The sequence below is a fragment of the Mirounga angustirostris genome, unplaced genomic scaffold, assembly GCF_029215605.1.
Source record: "Mirounga angustirostris isolate CCGP_5_RB_7025 unplaced genomic scaffold, mMirAng1.0.hap1 SCAF_6, whole genome shotgun sequence".
Lineage (NCBI taxonomy): Eukaryota > Metazoa > Chordata > Mammalia > Carnivora > Phocidae > Mirounga > Mirounga angustirostris.
Window position 1 is genome coordinate 142,224,327 of NW_026991714.1, and position 20,652 is coordinate 142,244,978.

The 20,652-nt window shown below is 38.9% G+C and overlaps 1 protein-coding gene across 11 annotated transcripts in view; it reads right to left on the reverse strand.

The window, feature by feature from the left end:
• FAM204A (family with sequence similarity 204 member A) overlaps positions 1-20,652 on the reverse strand; it is a 54,684-nt gene that overhangs the window by 22,182 nt on the left and 11,850 nt on the right. For 10 of the 11 annotated variants that reach the window (XM_054508422.2, XM_064595323.1, XM_064595324.1 and 7 more), the window contains exons 6-7: positions 15,005-15,094; positions 118-224 (exon numbers count right to left, since the gene is read on the reverse strand). In XM_054508422.2, the coding sequence (XP_054364397.2) occupies positions 118-224; positions 15,005-15,094 (197 nt within the window). Of the gene's footprint in view, positions 1-117; positions 225-6,913; positions 14,881-15,004; positions 15,095-20,652 lie in introns of those variants that run through there. The other variant, XM_064595325.1, reaches the window with a different exon arrangement.

The window sequence follows — 20,652 nt, forward strand, 5'->3', positions numbered from 1 at the left end:
GATGTATTCCAGGAGTTCTGTAATCCCTATGAAGTTCCTAGAATTACCCCCATGCAAGTTTCTTCTTTTTACGGGCAACCTGTGAATTTTCAGTGTCCTTTTCGTCTCCAAACTTACCCCCATGCAAGTTTCTTCTTTTTTCGGGCAACCTGTGAATTTTCAGCGTCCTTTTTGGCTTTTACAAAGTTGTGGCAGGCAACCGCCTTGGCAATTTTTACACCAAGCTATGAATTACAAAGGAGAAAAACAAACAAACAAAAAGTGAAAAGAAATATTCCAGCTAATACAAGAATTACAGTCATACAAATACTTGAGAACTTGTGGGTATGAAAGCCGTAGCTACAAATTAGAAATTCTTATGCTCAGGCCCCCTTGAAGAAGCAAAGTAAACAAATGCACAGATGTGGCCCATATTTCCCTTACCTCCCACAGACCCTATACCCTGGTTGTACCAGCCTCCTGGATGGAAATCCTTCCCAAACCAAGGGCCCTTGAGGGTCCACAAGGATATGATGAAGATCTTCCAGCTATTCCAGCATTTCAGTAGGCCAAACAGGAATTTACCCCTGATAAGGCTGCGCAAACTGACAGAGACATCAAGTTTCTTTGCTCTGGGCTAGAATTATAGCAACTCAGTATGGTCACATCAGTTATCTCATGCTGATCAGAAGCTCTGATTGGCAGTCATAGATGTGATTAATAAAACATGGGAAAGCTAATTACTGCTTCATAAACGCACTTCGTATGATGGGCAACAGCTTTTAATTCACTGATAGAAAACAGAATATAGGGGGTGCTAAGAAGCGAGAAGGCTGGGCATGAGGACCACAGTACCTGTGTTCCCTCTGTGGGCCCCTCTGTTCCTGCTCAGCCTGACACTCATCTGCCCCAGTCTTGTAAGGTCCGATCAAAACAAAGCCTCCCCCCCACCCCCCCCACCCCCACCCGAAGTCTTCTCTAAGTTAACCTAAAACAGTCCTTGTTTCTGTACTTCTCCAGCCCTTCAGCCTCTCTGCCATAACCTACAGTTTGCACACTCTGTTCTACATAGCTCTCTGGCAGCGAAACTTCCTCAGCAAGTGTCTCCAGGACAAGCAGGGGGATCTTCTAGTTTTAGAGGCTCTGATTTTCAAAATACCTGCCCATATGGATAGCTCAAAAATATCTGTTATGAACCCAGGTTGGACAACAAAGGCTAAAAATCTCCTTCTGGTGTTCCTTGCCCTTTCTATCCCTGGACTCACCCTAATGCACATGAGTGGACAACAGACATGGAAGAGAAGAAAGAAGCTGGAAGTCACTGTCAGGTCAATGTGTTAAAGCCCGAGTTTTAGGGACCTGCTGGCCAACAATGAGGCATCGTGGGCAGGTTAAGAGCACATGTATGAGAAGCCTATTTAGGAAAGTGAGGTCTGACATGCTTGACATTTCTTTCAGCTTATTCTGGAGAACAGTTTCCTTTAGGATGAAACAAACAAGTAGGAATCAAGCACTGCTTGGGGTTTATGAAGGACAGCACACACCGATTTCATTTTCCAGTCCAGGTAAGAATATACATAAAGAATGGAAGCAACCCAACAATCAAACCGGAATGCTGAACGGGTCAACACCAATAGGAAAGCCACTGACCAAAGAGGGCTCCATTGTAACTGAGGAGTGCCCTTGAGAACGCAGACTGACCTCAGAGTCCCAAAATTCACACCAATAGGACCAGCACCACTACCTTCATCATCTCTTTTCACAGGACAACATTCACTCAGCAAATACCATGAGGGCACAAAGGCACTGTCTGGCCAGGCACTGTTCAGGGCGCCAGAAGTACAGCACTGAACAAAACCAAGCTGATTTTCACATTGGGGGCTAGGCAGAAGGGGCTGCTAGTGACATTAACTGTTTGACTGTTTCAATCCTGGCCTCCTTCCTTTGGTTGGCTGTCTTTTTGTTTCCAGTTCTTCATCCTAGAAAAGTGGCTCAGATGGTTAAGCGTCTGCCTTCGGCTCAGGTCATGATCCCAGGGTCCTGGGATCGAGTCCCACATCGGGCTCCCTGCTCCTTGGGAGCCTGCTTCTCTCTCTCTCTCATGAATAAATAAATAAAATCTTTAAATAAATAAATAAATAAATAAATAAATAAATAAATAAAAATAAAAGTTCAGATAAGTCAACTAAGAAAAGGGTAAGAATCAAAGGGCTGGAGCGTCACCACCTAAGGAGAAAATGCAACCAGAAAGGCACTGTGGCTAATCTATCATTAAGATGGATTCCACGGAAAAACTACCCATTTGTCATAAACAACAAAATCAGGTCAGCGCCTGTCAGGTTAGGCTAGCCAAAACCGCACCTCCCAAACAAATTCCCAAATCCCACTGGCTGAACTTTTATTTCTTGTTTCACTTCTACTCCGCCGTGGCCTGGCTGGGCTCGCCTCCATCTTGTGGCACCGGCATCTCAACATGTGACTTTCAAGTCTGCTGCAGCAGAGGAAGCGAAGGCTGGAGGGTCTCACTACGGCTCTTCAACGCTTTAGTCCAGAAGTGACACACATCATTTCTGCCCGCAGTCCTCTGGTCACGGCTATTTATACAGTTCCGCCTAGAGCAAGGCGGCTGGGAACATGGGGTGCTGTGGGCTCCCCAGAGGAGTGGCAGATGCACCTAATAAACTGTCCACTGTCATAAAACCCACCTTGCTACCTGTGTTAAGATGTATGCCATGTCTCTCCACATTCCTGTATTTAGCATCTTCCCTGGCCCTTACCCTCCAAAAGGTAAAGTGCAGAACTCTGTGTTTTTCTATTTAGCTATATTCCCATGTATTATGTATCAAATGCGAATTTGATATATGATATAGTTTTGCCAAGTCTACCTCCCAACAAAAGTCCCATTTGGCGAGTTTATCTTATATTTAAATTGAGCCTATACTCGGAGGATAAAAGAAAAATGGTCTGAACCATATCTGCCATGTACCATTAAGCATGTGAAAAAATTATTTTCTAAAACTATTGTAAATTAAGAGGTAGCTTACATTTTTAACTTATTGAAATTTCCCAACATGGGTTTTCTGGATTGGGGATAAGCCAAAGAGTACCTCAATGTGTTTGATTTAAATGGGACTCATCATCTCAACATGGTCACATACCCTAAGAAAGTAAAAGCTTTTATTTTCTGGCAACGTTAAGGCCAGGCCAGCAAAATCAACATCAGAGTAAGGATTTAGAGCATACGTTCCCTAAGACATAGTATAAATTTATTAAAAATAATTCATTAAAACATATAAAACACATATTTACACGAGAGGGCTTCATCATTTCTGGGGACTAAGTAAATATAATAAATGGCTGGGTACATATAGGTAATACTTTCAAACAGACCTGTTCGTATAAAAGGTATATTTTCCAACCGTATTTTGCCTTGGGTTAGGTTAAATGGAATGTTCTTCAACTGATAAACATTCAACAAGCCTGGCCTATGTATTTTACAGAAAGAATCTTTTAGCTTGTAATGATGATGAAAAGTCATTATCAATTTTGGGTCCTTCACATGCTTAAAATGTGTTTCATTTATTCCTGTGGAGAAAGAACAAAGAACAGAAATATTTGGAAATATGAAAGGATAATAAGATCTATGGAAGAGACAGTTGAGAAGAAACTCATTTTCCCAGGCAAGATGACTAACCCGAGTTCCCAAAGATAGAAGAATTATCGTGCTATGTCTCAGTATTACAAATAATACAGGCCAACAAGAATCTCCCTTTCACTTCTGTAAAATGAAAAATGCATCTTCATGCCCAAAGTAAACATCACAAAAGCTTGGTCAATGGTTTTCATATTTAAAAAAAAAAAAAAAATGTTTCGGGTCATCAGATAACTACAGCAACACAATGTGGAAAGAAAATGTTTAAAATGAATAAAAATATATACAGAATTTCTTGTATGTGTAGCCAAAGTATCAGCATTTTCCATATAGAACATCCAATATTTTGCTGCATTTTAATTAAGGTGTCTAAACATTATCACAAAGAACTGCAAATTGGTCAAAGCAAGCGGTAAGGAAAATTAAGCTCTAAAGGCTTTTTATCACCATATTTCAGGAACCAAGGGTGTAAAATGTTCTAATTTGGGATATATTAAAAGCCATAAAAGGTCTTTCAAAAAGATTAATGGTACTTTGCTTGGATTTAAGATAAGGGCTTTAGCTGGTTGGAAAAGCAGGGCCCTGGCTGGACCCTTGGGGCATTCATCTTTACAGCCACTTGGAAGATTTGTAAAAGCGTCTGCATAACCTCAAGCAAATGCACGGCGACATTTTTTTAATTCCTTTCAATTTTACAGGTTTAGCCTGTGTAAATCATATTGGGTTGTAAAACAGATATAATGGCGCATCTTGTAACATAGTAGAGATTTCTAAAAGACAAACTTTCACAATAAAGGTGGTTTTTCTTGCTAAACCTGCGCCATTCTAAAGTTTGCCGATAATCATTTGAAGCATCTGATTCAAACAGCTTAATCTAGCGTAACTGTACACTTCTTACCCATGTCATAAAATATTTTACTCATCTCCAAATTACTAGCTTGTAACAGATTTATGAAGTTTTCTTCCCTTCTGAACACTTTCAAGGCACTTATTTAAAAATACCAATTATCATACTTTAACTTTTTACGGAATAATAGGTCTCTATGAAAAATATTTATGCCATTCTCTTTTGTTCTTTAATTAAATGAAAACAGATGTTTTCTGAAGTAAAGCGGAACCATTACTGGAGTACTTAAAGTGTTAAGGTCTTTAATTTTTATATCAGTTTGGTCGACAATTCCTGATTGTCTTTACTCAAGCTCAACATTAATGTCAAGCAAGTTACCTAGGAGACGAAAGAGATCAAAGAGACAAAAACCCCTCCAATGTCTGATTAATCAAGCCTGCAAACAGCTTATTTCTTTTAGCCTGCATGCAAGTATGAAAATGAGATTCTGGGAGCCGAACATTGTGCAGATTTGTTCATTCTTATCAGAACAAAGCCAGCGGCAGCTTATTTCATGGATCATTGGCACTGTCATCGGTGCTACACAGAACGGGTGACAGCTCCTCATTTTGAGGCTTGAACAAAATTAGCAAAAAGTCGGCACAAATTAGCCTCTCATCTTTTTGGTAATATGACATTATTCATTTACTTTTTATCCAATTTTTAATTTTTTCCTTGTCAGCTATCCCTTTCTAGTGTCTCTCGCATGGCATCATAAAACGCCTTCTAAAAACAAGCACAGAAACAGCCAAAGTTGAAATAACATGGAAAGTTCAAAAAGCAAATAAGAAAAAGCTCTTCCAATGACTGATGACGCTTTGTGTTTAGAACTTCCAAAACTCTGCACTAATATTGATAAATAGCTCAGAACACATGCAGCTAGGGAGTTTTATGAAATTAGTAGTATATTTCAATCAAGAATATGACGTGGCTAATGTTTCACTCAAACCCCAATGTAATGTGGTGACGTGCTGTAGTAAATGTGGGGTGTCTGCATTGGGACTGGGTCCTGTCCATGGTCACACCTGAGATGCCAAAGCTGTGCTGACGGCAAACAGGCCATGCTTTCTCCGGTCAACTTCTACGTCAAGTCATTTTCTGTTATAGAAACAGACTAATTTCCCTGTCACCTTAAAATGTGCATTCACAGGTTTACACATTCGTGTGCTCCATCTATCTGTGTGTGTACAACTGTACAAACACCTATTACTTATTTTTATACCTCAACTGTCTAGGAGTTAAAGCCAAGTAGTTTTTATACTTCAAAGCATACCCCAACAAATCCTGTTTTTCAAACACATCACAGAGATATTTATATATACCCATATCATACATATATTGTGTGTGTGTATACATATAGACACTCATATATGATACACCCTGCAATTTAGAAAAATAATCTGTGTTTGGTCCATGAGGTGTAAGAAGATATACTTTGATTCCTATACTCAACTTTGATTTCACAGTGAAATAGTTTATATAACACCTGTTTTAATGAGGACTATTAAGGCTTCAAATCATATGTAGATTACAGTAATCCAAAGGAGGGCGAAAAGATGTTATACTGTTGAAATTACTCCTGGATATAGACATTTATATTCAAGCAACTTATCCCATTCATAAGGGGAAAAAAGCATTAAAAAATTAACCATAAGCTGTTAGATGCTTTACACAGTCCCCATAAGAAAGACAGTTTTTTTTAAAGAACTGTAGTACTGTTTTCAGCAATTTCTTTATCTCTGTTCTTCTAAGTAAGAAAGCTTATTAACAAGCTTTGAACTTAAAATCACATTTACAATAATGTGCCATCAACAGTTTTATAAGCTAATTAGAAAAAGATTAATTAATGACTGGCTGCTAATAAAATGGCAATCATGAAGAAAGAAACCAAGGGTGCTAAGCTTCAACTACCACCAATTAAGAGCTAATTACAAACAAATTATATATGTGTTTTGCTGTGGGCTTTAATTTACTAAAATGGTTTTAATTAAAAGAGAAAACATGCTGATTAATTGAACTGTAGAAAAAATCTACAGTATAAACTGTGCTTTGTCTGTCTCTTTAATTAGACTTGTAACATCTGAAATCTTTTCTTAAGGTTTGTTAAAAGCACAGATAAACATAATTAAAAGAGAGCATAAGGAACACCATTCTAGGTGATCACCCAATCATACTGAAAAGGTTAAAAGAAGACATCCTCAAAGCAAGGAGATCTAAGTAGGCACACCTAAAACCTGAGAGGAAAACCCATCACTCGGCCCCATTTTTATTTTTCTCATGTTAACATGCTCCAACTTCAAGGCTATACACAATTTTTTATGGGAATGAATATATCTTTAAACTCAATGTAAAGGAATTCAAATAGCTAGACCTTCCCTTACCTGGATAGACACAGCTTATTACCCATACACTCTGCTAACGGTTCATCTATATGAAATTCCTGAAATTACTTCTAAGAACTAAGAAGAACAAGGCTTCAAAGAATTAAAACCACCGTTTAAAAGCCCCCTGGACTACCCTCAGAGTACACAATGATACACAGAAGAACGTTTAAATTAAAAAACCACTGAGAAATGACCGAAGTTAATGAAAGTCAGTCAGTTCTAGATGATCCTTAACAAACAGCCCCCCACAGCAGAGAAGGCCCAACTTGCCCAGGTGGCCGAGCACGCTGCTGCTGCAGAAGGCTGCTCAGGGAGGGAGGGCTTTGCTCTCCTCAGTGTCCTAGAGTCCTTTCCGCTGCGAATCAGTGAAATACACCACAAAGAAACTGGTCCTAAACTCTCCTGTCTAACTGGAAAGAGAAAACCAACCAACCAACCAACCCAAAAGAAAAAGTAAGGGACAGAAGGCAGAGCAGTAACATTTCAAAGACATAAAAAATATTTTGCAGGCATTAGATGACTTTGTATGAAATAATGTATGCTTCACCTACACCTCCTGGTACTAGCAACAAAAATAATATCCTTCCCATAAAAATGAAATGTTGAAATGGACATTTTAGAGTCTATATATATATATATGTAATTTAACGCATTTTATTTTGTATACCCAATCTTCAGTGGCAAGAGATTGCAATAATTAAGAAAACAATGTACCTGCCATCCTTCTTAGAGTCACACGTTCCAATGATAAATTCTTATAATAGCTAATTGGAATATACATTCAGTTTCACATCTGAATGAACTGTTTTACCTTTGTAAACATGGTTGTTAAGATATTTCTACCCCAAAAAAAGTATTCATGAAAATGAAAAGAAAATAGTTTTGCTCTCTGGATTACAGAATAAAAGAGCTCAGAATGACAAGATTTGCTTCATTGTAATATGTCTTTCAATTCATCTTTTTTTTTTTTTTGGTATGTAATGCAAACATATTAGAGCTTTCAAAATAGCACTGACGAAACTAACTTTAAACTTATCAAGTTTGACAGAATCTCTATTTCAAAAATTTAAACAAATATATCAATTCTGAACCCTACACATGATAATGTTCCAGGTACTCTGACGGTAAATCTGCCAAAATTGTATTATCGGGGGGGGGGGGGGGGTGACTCAAGCTCTTATTCCATTAAGACAGCACCACATGTATATCAACATAAAACTAAAACCCAAAATGAAAAGAGTGAATTGTAGCCAGAGTCCTCTCAGAGAAACCAAAGCCGAACAATGCAGTGCACTGGAAAAATTCTGAATGCGAGAGCAAGTGCAGGAGCACTCACGGCATTTCTGAGAAAGGACCACTTCTTAGATGTGAACCTAAAATGCAGCAACTATCTCTTCCAATGTATATTTGCCCCTCTTCAATGAGAACGCCTTCAGATTTTTTAGGAAACTGCTCTAGAAACAGAGCTTAGGCTACAAATTAATAATCTCTCCAAATTAGACAGCATTTCATTTATTTACCTAGGGAAGAACACAACTCAATCAATTCAAACATTAGTTTTTTTAAAAAGGCCATTCCCACCTTTGTTATTTAAATATTAACAAACTATCCACATTTCACCATTATTAACTTTACCTATGTTTCAGAATCCGAAAATTTAAGTCGTCTTATTTAATTTAACAAAATTAAAATTTATTTCTCAGTTTAATTCATACTGCCAATGTAATGAATGCTCTTTCTAGGTTACACAAAATAATTATCATGTTACAACATGAAGTCCTGATGTTTTCAAAGAATTAAGTTTAGTTGGTGCTGCCAAAGACCATCCTACTAGAGTCATTCACAGAAAAAATAATTTTTAAGGGCTTTTAGCTATACAAAGTTCAAACAAAATTCACAGGCAACCTCTCTTTCCCATTCATTTCTACTCTGACACTGTACAGTTAGAACTGAAATCAACCTGAGCAATATATCTAGTTAATGTAGATGTGATTCATTCCATGTTGTAGAAACTCACTGCTGCCAAACCAAGGGGGTTTCATTTATCTACAGCGGACTAACGTGAAGATGCCTAGAGAAAAATTCTCTTTCCAAAATGTGACATTCAACCTAAGTGTTGCCTACTTAATTAAATTTAGGCTTTTAGCACTTAATTTTAAAACATGCTTCTGCTGACTTCTATTAATTGGTATAATCTGGATTATAAAAACGATAATGTGTCAGAAAAGACCAGTACCAAAGGATGGAATTTTTAAGGATCACTATCAATGAATGGAATGTTCTTCCAATTCAGGCCTTAGGTTAACAAGCCACAAATATGCTCAGATACTTTATGTGTATGTAAAACTGATATATTTTTTCAAAAACAACTTTTTTTTTTTTAATTAGAACAGTTTCATCAATATGACACAAACCCAAGTATATTTTTCCGCTCTCTCTCCTCCAAGATTGTTAACGACAAAGAAGTATTTAATCAACAGGAGGGACAGTCCCAAGGCGACTACGTTACTACATGGCAAAAACCAAAGATGTTAGCAGAATCTAGGCTTCAAACATATGAATTTGATCTGTTCCCTCAAACCAGAAAATATATATCCTAGATGTGATCATTAACTTAAGGGAATGTGGCTCTGGAAAAATGTTTATTTGCTATGCCACAATGATAGTGCATGGACAAACAGCATACCACTGTTTTTGTTTTTGTTTTTGTTTTTTGAGGAACTATTTTCAAGGCTCATTCGCAGGCATGGTTCTACTTTTGGCTTCATTTTTTTCAATACTGATGCTGCCCTATTGGTTTCACAGGCTTATAAATGTTAAACATCAAAAATTAGTTTCACTTATTATGGTTGGAAAAGGCTTTAAGAACTCTGGGATCTGTGCCTCTGAGCAAAGGCTTTATCAGCAGGTCCCAGTCACTGCTTCTTGAAAAAAGAAAACAGAACTGATTAAAAACCAATATACCTGATTTCCAAAAGGACACCTACCATGCACGTATACAGTTAATTCATAAAGGGTTTCTGCCCCAAACTCACAATTACTTACTTCTCAAAATCTCATCTCTCATATCCATGGTGATTGGCACCAAGGGGATAAATACGAAAAATTAAATCTCAAACTAAACTATTTATTCAAGAATTCCATCTTGATTACTTTAGTTATTCTTCACGGGTGTTTAATGAACACGGCATCAGTATCTTTCCAAAGTCTGTGTCTGAACAGCAAACACTTTCCGGATGTTTTGCCATTTATACAAGGAAAAGGATAGAATACATTTTATTTTTTCTTTTAATCAGAATTCTTTAACCCCACACTAAATAAGTTTAATTTATTTTACTACAATCAGGCATTATATTCGTACGGAAGTAAAAAAAAAAAAAAAAAAAAAAACTTGAGAAAAATGTTTACTATCCTTGCAAGTGATGAAAATATCCTTTATTTCTGAAGCAATCTCATTCATCATAAAGGTAATGCCAAACCAAGGGGGTTTCATTTATCTACAGCGGACTAACGTGAAGATGCCTAGAGAAAAATTCTCTTTCCAAAATGTGACATTCAACCTAAGTGTTGCCTACTTAATTAAATTAGTAATCAGAAAGATTACTGCAATAGATGGAAAGATAATCCAGATAGATGAAGCAATCTCATTCATCATAAAGGTAATAGGAAATAACACTCTTTAAAATGGAAAATACCTGGTCAGTGCCATGCAATTCACATTTCTACAACAGCAGTGTAACAAAACATAAAAAAAGAAACCTAATATCCTCAAAGAAAACACACATCTCTGAGGCTGGTAAGGAGCTACTTCTGTACATTCTGACATGCAGCTTCCAATGGCAGAGGAAGGAAAGCTCACGAGTGATTCCTGATGAAGCAGGTAAGGATGGAGTTACATACAACTGCTGGTGAGCACAAGGCCACGGTGACCCCATCCCCTCCCAGTGCATCATTTAAAAAAACTATATCCAATTCTCAACTGTCCAGGTTTTACTGCAAGATTTAACATATACATAAAAGATTATATAATCCAATATCTCATTTAAGACAAATTTTAGGTCTGGTTTGCCAGGTAAAGATGAAAAGTACAATTAAATAATATTTTACAAATCTAGTTTGGCAACCACCACAATAAGAACTGTCGCAAACAGTAAAAGAATCAGCAGTGGATGCTAAAACTAGTGGGTAAAGTATAACGACAGAGAGAATATTTACATAGTCTCAAATTATCTCCCATCTCTCCATGAGATACTTATTAATTACATATGGGAAAACAGTAACATTATAATAGTGTGGAGAAACCTGGGGACACTGCCTTAAACCAAAAACTCAAAAGTAACATCATTAATAAATGGGAAGAACAGAAATCATGTGCCTCCTGATATCTTGCATTGAGAAGGACACAGCATCATTTTTGTGATATTCCTGCCAAAAATACATGACGAAATAGCAGACAAACCAAAATTGAAGGACATCCTACAAAATAACTAGCCTTTACTCCTCAAAAACGCTAACGTGCTGAGAAATAAAGACAGACTGAGGAACTTTCCAGATTAAAGAAGAATAAAGAGACTTGACAACAAAATGCAATGTCTTAGACCTGGAAAAAGAAACTCTTCTTTCTGCTTTAAAGGAAATCAGTGAGACATGTGGCAACTCCAAATGAGGTATATAAATTAGAATGAATGGCAAAGTAAATGTTAAATGTTAACATCGTGGGCACCTAGGTGAAGGTAAACAGAAAATCTTTGCAACTTTCTGAAAGTCTAAAATTATTTCAAAATAAAACTTTTTTTTTAAATCAAATGTATGCAACTCTTAAAATTTCAGCATTACTAACTTTACCTAGAAAACACACAGAGTCTGCAGTAAAGTAAATGCTTCTCTCCGAATTCCCCTTGCCTCAGATGGGGGTGCTAATCAACAGAAAAAGACAAAAGGAAAAACAGCCAGCCATGGATGGGTCATGTGGAGCCCACATTTTAATGCTGCAGACTAAGCCTTGCGTTATTCTTTCTTGTTACTAAACCAACGTCTGAGAAAACTTACTGACCTGGAGCCTCTGGCTGAATCATAGTCACCTTGTTATATGGTAGAGATTACAAAATACACAACTCTCAGGTCTTCCAAAAGGAAGAATGGACAAACAATGACATGGGAACATCAGTTTGTGGAGTCCCATGATCCTTGAGGGAGAAGTAAAGACAAAGAAGTCTACAGTGTTACTGAAAACAATCAGGAAGCCAAACCCTAAGGCCCTGCTGGTTTTATTATGCTTCTATCCTTCGCTTTCCTGGACTATACAGTCATCTCAGAGATCAGCCACATGCTAATGGTACAGCATTTACTGGAGAGCAAACAGTCACAAATACCCACAATTTTTAAAGGAATTCAAGAGACACCTGCTCAAATATGTGGCACAACATGGACCTAAGTGGTACATTTAAGGACCGGTTCTCCAGAAAGTTTTGCTTCTGATCCAAATGAGGTGGATATTCAAGAAAGCTGCCAAAAGCTTCCACACCTGCCTATTTAGATGTGACCAAAACTAATGACTGGTATTGCTGCCCTATGCACCTTTCAGATTCTGAAAGCCCACTTATCCCTTCAGCCGCTACCTCCATCATATGTCCTATGTGCCCACCCCTCCCCATCCTTGCAGCCATATCTACTTTACTCAATGGACTCTCTTCCAGCTCCAAAGCATGTCCCTCCCCACCCTTCTCTGACATTTCAGGGTCAACTCCCCAAAATTTGAAGATGAGATATACTGATATAATTTGCTATACTGTGTATACTTGGAGGTTACCCAAGAAACTTAACCACTACCTCTAACAACAGTTCTATGGAAAAGTAAGTTCCAGGTACCAAAATAGTACCAATAAACATTAAGTGCTCTACTGTTGAAGAGAATTTTTTTTTTAAAGATTTTATTTATTTATTTGAGAGAGAGAGAATGAGAGACAGAGAGCATGAGAGGGAAGAGGGCAGAGGGAGAAGCAGACCCCCTGCTGAGCAGGGAGCCCGATGTGGGACTCGATCCTGGGATTCCAGGATCATGACCTGAGCCGAAGGCAGTCGCTTAACCAACTGAGCCACCCAGGCGCCCTGTTGAAGAGAATTTTAAAGCTGGTCTTTAACACAAAGCTGATTTGTAGAGATAAGTGCCAGGTAAATACCAAGCTAAAGAAGCCACTATAATAACTGCCAACCAATACTTAAATCCTATCGAGGTTGTGGTACCATTCAACATACTATCAAATTCATTTTATTAAAATGTAATAGGGGTGCCTGGGTGGCACAGTCATTAAGTGTCCAACTTGGTTTTGACTCAGGTCATGATCTTAAGGTCATGAGATCAAGCCCCACATGGGACTCTGCAGAATCTGCTTAAGATTCTCTCTCCCTCTCCCTCTCCCCCGGCTCCCCCGTGCCACGCTTGCACACCTATGCACACGTGTGCTTTCTCACCAAATAAATCTTTAAAAAAATGTAACATCTAAATCATTCTATTTGAAAACAGAGTGATAAAATGCTATTATATCCAATGAATGTTATAATCAATAAAATCAAAATATGGCTACTTTAAAGATGAAAGAGAACAAATGTCAAACTTAAAGCATAAGAAATATCATAAGCTGGGAAGGGAAGAATGAATCTTACAAGAAAAAAGTAAACATTAATTGTTTTTTAATGTCACTTTTTGAAACTGCTGTTTGTGCTGCTTCTTGCCTAAGGCCCAAACTTAAGCTCCAAGCTTCATAATTTCCTGTAGATTAGCCATTTAATAAATAAGTACACATACACAGACATGTTACAAACAGAAGTATTTACTGTGACAACTGACCTTAAAGGCTTGTGGGAAAAAAGATAACTTCTGAATCCCAAAGCCTCACTTCTGGACTTGTTGATTTCCCTACATAAAAACATACACCTCCCAAGATACTTATGGACAGCACCCAAAAATAGGGAACAAACCAACAAACAGCAATCAATAGTGGACTTTTTTGTCATCAGTAGATGAAGAGCAAAATGGTGCTTCCACAGAAGAATATACTGAAATAGTTAAGTTCGTCACTAGTCTCAGTTTAAAACAAAAGCTCACCTACAGGTGAGTAAGAAAGAACACGGCACGTGGCCAGCTATTTGCACAGACGACTGACAGTGTCTCCATGTAATTAAACCCCAGGGAGCCTAGTTTAAGAGTAAGGTGAAGAACATAGGGATACACTAAGAAAGCTATGGTAGAACTTGTTCCCTAAAACGGACAAAAAGGAATCACAAAACACAAGAACAACAACAACACAACAATGCCGATATGAGCTCTTTATTCTACGTGTGACTTTGCCTAGTGACACCCAGCAGCAATGGGAGAAATATCCACCCCCCCCCCCAAAAGGTGCAAGTCAGAATCTTCTGAAAGACTTGTGTACTTGGAAAAAGAATATTCAATGTATCTATTAGTTTTATATTGTAGACTATAAGTTTTAAAAAGCTGAACATTATTTAGGGCTGAGGGAAAAGTTTAGAATATGCAGTAAGAAAGCATTTGGGGAAGGGAGGGCAAGGAAAACCTTGAGATGTGACATTAGAACACACAGCTGCCTTCAGGGAGAGTTAAACTGAATTAAAGATGCAAATAGAAAAAGAAAGCTGGTCTTTTAATCATAACTGGCAAAAAAACTCTCTGAACTAGGTGAAATCTAGGGTTGAATATCAATCATGGATTATTTCCACCATAAGTTTTAGACCAGAATAATTTAAAAACATTAAAGACAAAAATAAAACCCAGCACTTCAAAATAAATGGCAGCATGAGAGGGAAGAAAATGGGCAGAAAGGAAAATCTAAGAGCTAATATTTGAGGGGCGCCTGGGTGGCTCAGTCGGTTAAGCATCCGACTCTTGATCTCAGCTCAGGTCTTGATCTCAGGGTGGTGAGGTTCAAGCCCCACACTGGGCTCCACACTGGGCATGGAGCCTACTTAAAAAACAAACAAACAAACAAAGCTAAGATCAAATATTTGAATACCAAACTTAACTCATGGTCACAAAAAGAATGTACATTCATTTTAGAAAACTTGGAAATACTACAGTTGACTCACCTCTCGAGTAGCTAGCTGGTTGCTGAGTTCCTCAGCCTTCTCAATGTTCCACTCTTCCACAGCCTGGTCTATGCTCTTTTCAAGGCCTGACTAGAAAGCAAAGAAACCTAAAGCTTAAAAGCAGGAAAAAAAGGCAAACATTTGCTGGCAAAGACTATGTCACAGGTCTACACCGAACATGTTATATACGTAAATCATTTATTTTTCACGATGACCCCTGTGGTAGTTGGTACCACTCCAATTTACTGATGAGAAGGCCACACAGAGATACCAAATGGCTTATTCAAGGTCAGATAACTTCTTGAACTAAGACAAAGGAGATGCCAATACAGACTTTTAGGACTTCAAGGACTAGGCTTTCCCTTAATAACAATATAATATTAATGATAACAACAGTTAAAATGATGGCATGCTTATTATGTAGTAGACCCTAACTTACTACTATAAGAAAGCTCATTTATCCTAACAACTTCACAAAATACTGTTATCCTGTTTTTGAACATGAGGAAACCAAGGCCTCAGACTCACTAACGTGGCCAAGGTCAGAGTCTGGAAGGGGTAATGCCATCACAGGACTCTGAGTTTGCCCAGAGCCCGTGCTCTCAACCACTGTTTTCCTCTGCCTCCTTTCTCTACTGCCCCTTCCTGTAGCTTGAGGCCCTCCTTCAACAGCCCCTCTAGTCTTTGACGACGGGTATTAAGTTGGATATTAAATAGGGGAAGAATGTTACATAAGAGAACAAATTTTATTTTCCTATGGAAATGTTTTTATTTACTAGGTAAAGATGCTTCAGGAAATCATAATTAAAATTTTCATGCGATTACCAAACAGATGAGGTAGGATTCATCATACATTTATGGAAAGATGCTTAGACTTAAATAATTGAGGTTAGCTTATGGAAATAGTTACCACAGAAAATAAAAAAAATATTTAAATGGTCTAATGTATGCTTCTCACAAGAAAGTTTTGCCCTAACAATGGCTTAGCCAGTGTGTCCTCCGTGTTTTCAGTTCCCAATTTCTCCCTCATCTAGTAAAAGGGACCCTAAGAATGCCTCTGCCTGTCAGTGCACTGCTTGATTATACCCATTAACCAAGAGAAATTTTGTTCTTGAGCAGCCTCTGTGGAAACAAGGCTTAAAAATGCCTATTTACACACTTACACACACACACACACACACACACGGAATACTAGTCAGCCATCAAAAAGAATGAAATCTTGCCATTTGCAATGATGTGGATGGAGCCACGGTGTATTATAAGTCAAAGTAAGACAAATACCATATGATTTCATTCATATGTGGAATTTAAGAAAACACATGAGGAGCACCTGGGTGATACAGTGAGTTGAGCATCCAACTCTGGATTTTGGCTCAAGTCATGATCTTGAGGTCTTAAGATCGAGCCCCATGTCAGGCTCCTCGCTGGGCGAGGAATCTGCTTGGGATTCTCTCCCAACAACCCCTGCTCACTCACACCCTCTCTCTCAAGTAAATAAAACTTAGAAACAACAACAACAAAACAGATGAACATATGGGATTGGGCGGAGGGGTGTGAAACAAAGAGGGAAACAAACCATAAAAGACTCTTAATGATAGAGAACAAGCTGAGGGTTGATAGAGGGAGGTGGGTAGGGGATGGGCTAAATGGGTGATGGGTCTTAAGGAGGAGGGCACTTGTTATGATGAGCACTGGATGTTATATGTAAGTGATGAATCACTAAATTCTACTCCTGAAATCAATATTATACTACATGTTAACTAAAGAATTTAAATAAAAATTTGAAAAGAAAAAAAAATGCCCACACATAATCTGCTCAAAAAGATTACAGAACACAGACCAGTAAGGTTATCACTAGTGTCCCTGTTGAGTGAAGATCATCCCTTCTCACAATCCCTCATCCCACCTAAGGACTTGATAGGATGACACACTTATCATCCTTGCTCCCAACTGTAGCTTGAGACCATCATTCAGTAGGCCTTAGTCTCTGATCCTAGGCCATGTGGCTCTCCTGTCCTCTTCCCATTCTGGTCCTGTGATCACCAATCAGTGTCCAGAAATTCTTTTTTGGGGGCGCCCGGGTGGCTCAGTCAGTTAAGCATCTGCCTTTGGTTCAGGTCATGATCCCGGGGTCCTGGGATCGAGCCCCACATCAGGCTCCCCACTCAGCAGGGAATCTGCTTCTCCCTTTCCCACTGCCTCTCCCCCAGTTTGTGCTTTCTCTCTTGCTCACTCTCTCTCAAATAAATAAATAAAATCTTAAAAAAAAAAATTATTTTTTGTATTTCTGAAGAACTCTTCTCACCGTCCAAAAAATATCCTGGACTCACTTTCCCAACATCCTTCATCCTCAGGGACCTCTAACTAATACCCCACCCCAGAGTCCATACTCTAGGCCAGTGACACTCCAAGTGTGGTCTGTGCACCTGTTCAGGTCTGTGAACGGAGCCAGTCTATGAACTGAGCTTGTGCCAGAATGCAAATCAACTATGTGACTATACCCAGCTACATGACTATACACAACTTTGACCTTTTTTTTTTTTTTAGGGGAGAAGGACAACAAGACTTTCTCAAATCAGGAAGTAGTACACTGAGCTATATTCAGATACAAGCTCTGTATCTCTTGGAAGACCAATACTTTGAAAAGGCTTGCTCTGGGCCATGCAATAGACATTACCTGAAAGCTCCAGTTCCAAAGCTTTTTAAAATCTGGAATTCTCTCTGAACTCAAGATTCTGTCCTTTGACTTATCCCAAGTTTCACAGCCAGTGAACCTGCGCTGTCTTCATTTGTAACCCTGCCCTGGCACCACTGTATTTATTCTCAGAGTCCTTCAGTCCCTTCCTGGATTCTCCTAGCCTCCCTCTCTGGCCTGCCGCCCATGATTAACCTTTTCAAACTCTAAGCCAGGAGTTCTCAAAGTTTAAGTCTGGACCAGCAGCATGAGCACTACCTGAAAACTTGTGAGAAATACACATGCTCTGAATCAGAAACTGGGGTCGAGAGCCAGCAATCCGCTGATGCTAAGCAGGCCGGAAGTTTGAGAACCACTGACCTAAGCGATACCTTCAACTTCCTCCCACATCTTACCTTGTTTTGGCTATTCCCAAGCACTTGTTTCTACCAATTTCACATCTCACTCTTCCTTCTTCTCAGTAATGTACTCAGTCCTAGGGCTTCAATTACCTCTTATAAGCTGCTTTATAGATCTCTATCTAATTCGAAACATCTGACCTCTCAACTATACCAAGATCTCTATCTCCAGCTACTTGCTAGTTATCTTCATACTGAAGCCTTGCAAAAAGGTAGGGTCTCCAACTTCTTGTTATGCCTAAAAATAAGCTCATCACTTCCTGCCCTGCTTCCCCTTCAGAGCTGACCACCCACTTAGTCACCCCAGACAGAATCCTGAGTGGTCTTCAATGCCTCCAATCCTTTGTTCTTATTTTAACTCTTTTTGTAGGGTGTCTCATGTCTCCTTTCTGGGCTTCTTCAAGGCCTCATCATCTCCTGTTTGGAAGATGATAACCTTCTCCAAACTAGTTTTCTATCTTTCTGAAGTAGAGATACCATGTCATTAGCCAGCTTGAAAACATGATCATTTCTTTATTCCTTTTGAATCGCACCCAAATCCCTTCACAATAGGTTCCCACAATGCTTTCTCAGCCCCATCTTGGGCAGTGCTGTACTTCCCAATCTCTGGTCACATTTACCATTCTCTTATTGTCCCCTGTGCATCTGATGTGTTTCTACTGGAAAAAATCTTAACCATCCTTGTACGTCCCATGTCAAATGTTACCTTCCCTACCTCTGCAGGTTCACTCACCAGTATACACCCACTGACCCTGCTTCATTCTGCCCCATGCCCAGTACCAAAGTGCCTTCTACACTGCTCTCCCCATGCTGTGCTGTCACTGCACTCCATGACTCTCTTCAGCACCTGTTGGTCTGTCTCACCTCCTGGGTTCCAGGCTCACCAAGGGCAGACCTGTATGTCACTGGCCTGGTGTGTCCCAGCACCTAGCCCAGTCTTCTCACACAGGAGGCACTCAGTCAGCCTCTGTTATTGAGTTAACGGTCACAGTGCAGTAATCCATAGTTGCATTAATACTGAAAGGGTCCCACCCAAATGAGGAACATTCATTACCTAACCACTGCTTTGACAAGTTTCCAAGAGAATTCCACAACAGTAATATTGGGGTAATAGTACCCCTATGATTAAACAAGAGCCACATTTTCTTGTACTTCTTGATGTATAAATCTTTCCCACTACTGGAATATGCATTTCTTTGAGGGCATGGAGAGTATCTTCTCCATCTTGGACTCCCAGAGCTTAGCACAGTCCTTGTCTCTAGAACTTTATTATTTGTTTTTACAATAGAAATAAAGCATTTTAGAAATGATAATAAATGGGCTCTCCTTCGGCACAGAATATTAGGTATCTCCTCAAACATATATGAAAAAAAATACTAACAGCAAACTTCAATTTTCCCTGAACCACCAATTCTGGGGGAGCCAGTTACATCAACCCAGACTTAATCTGTCCCAACCTTTCATTTCAGCAACCTGGTCACTAATGGCATCCATTCTCGGGCCTGCCAGCTGATTCCACATTAACAGCTCTATATGTTTCCCTCCAATTATGTAGGTTTCCTAAGATTAGTTAGACCTGGGTGCTGTACTACTTCACTCCAGGACAGAGTAATCACAGATGAGTAAAAAGGAATCCACTCTATTTTTACCACCAATACCCTAAATAAACCAGTGGTCTGCTTATCAGGTCATTTTGCTGCATCAACTTGCGAACTTACCTTTGGTTATCATGGAGCCACCGTTTATAGTTAATGTCCCAAAGGTAGAAAACAAAAATATTCCCCTCTTCTAGAAACTTATATGAACTGCTGAGCTTATAAGTGTAATTTTCACTTAAAAAGAAGTCAGCTAGGGGCGCCTGGGTGGCTCAGTCAGTTAAGCGGCTACCTTTGGCTCAGGTCATGATCCCAAGGTCCTGGGATCGAGCCCTACATTGGGCTCCTTCCTCAGCGGGGAGCCTGCTTCTCCCTCTCCATCTGCCTGACACTCCACCTGCTTGTGCTCTCCCTCTCTTTGTCAAATAAATAAATAAAATCTTAAAAAAAAAAAAAAAAGTCAGCTAAAACTACAAATCTATCTCTTCACCATCAACCCAACTCCCATTCTCCCAGCCATTCAGAGCACTGGCACAATAGAGTAGAAAGAGCACTGGAACAGAAGTCAGGAGAGGTGGTCACGGCTCCCAGCAAATGAGATTTCCTTAAAGGAAGAGCAAAACCTCAGTTTCCTTCAAGGAAATGAGACGACAGGCCTGATAACCAAAATTCTCTCCTAGATATAAAATTCCACTTACATATTCAACTTTGTTTTCAGCTCTTCTAAAAGGTTTTTTTTTTAATTCAACAAAATTTCATCAGATAGAACTGTTTCTTTTTTCTCTCCCCTTTCCCCTTTTTCTTTCTTTCTTTCCTTTTTTTTTTTTTTTGGACAATTTATTTAAGTAAAATATAACAGTTCCTTTTGGCTCTGAAAAATTTCTGGTTCCATATGTACACCTTTCTGCTTCTATAAGAAGATATTAACATTGCAAATACACTCAAAATGCTAACATTAGT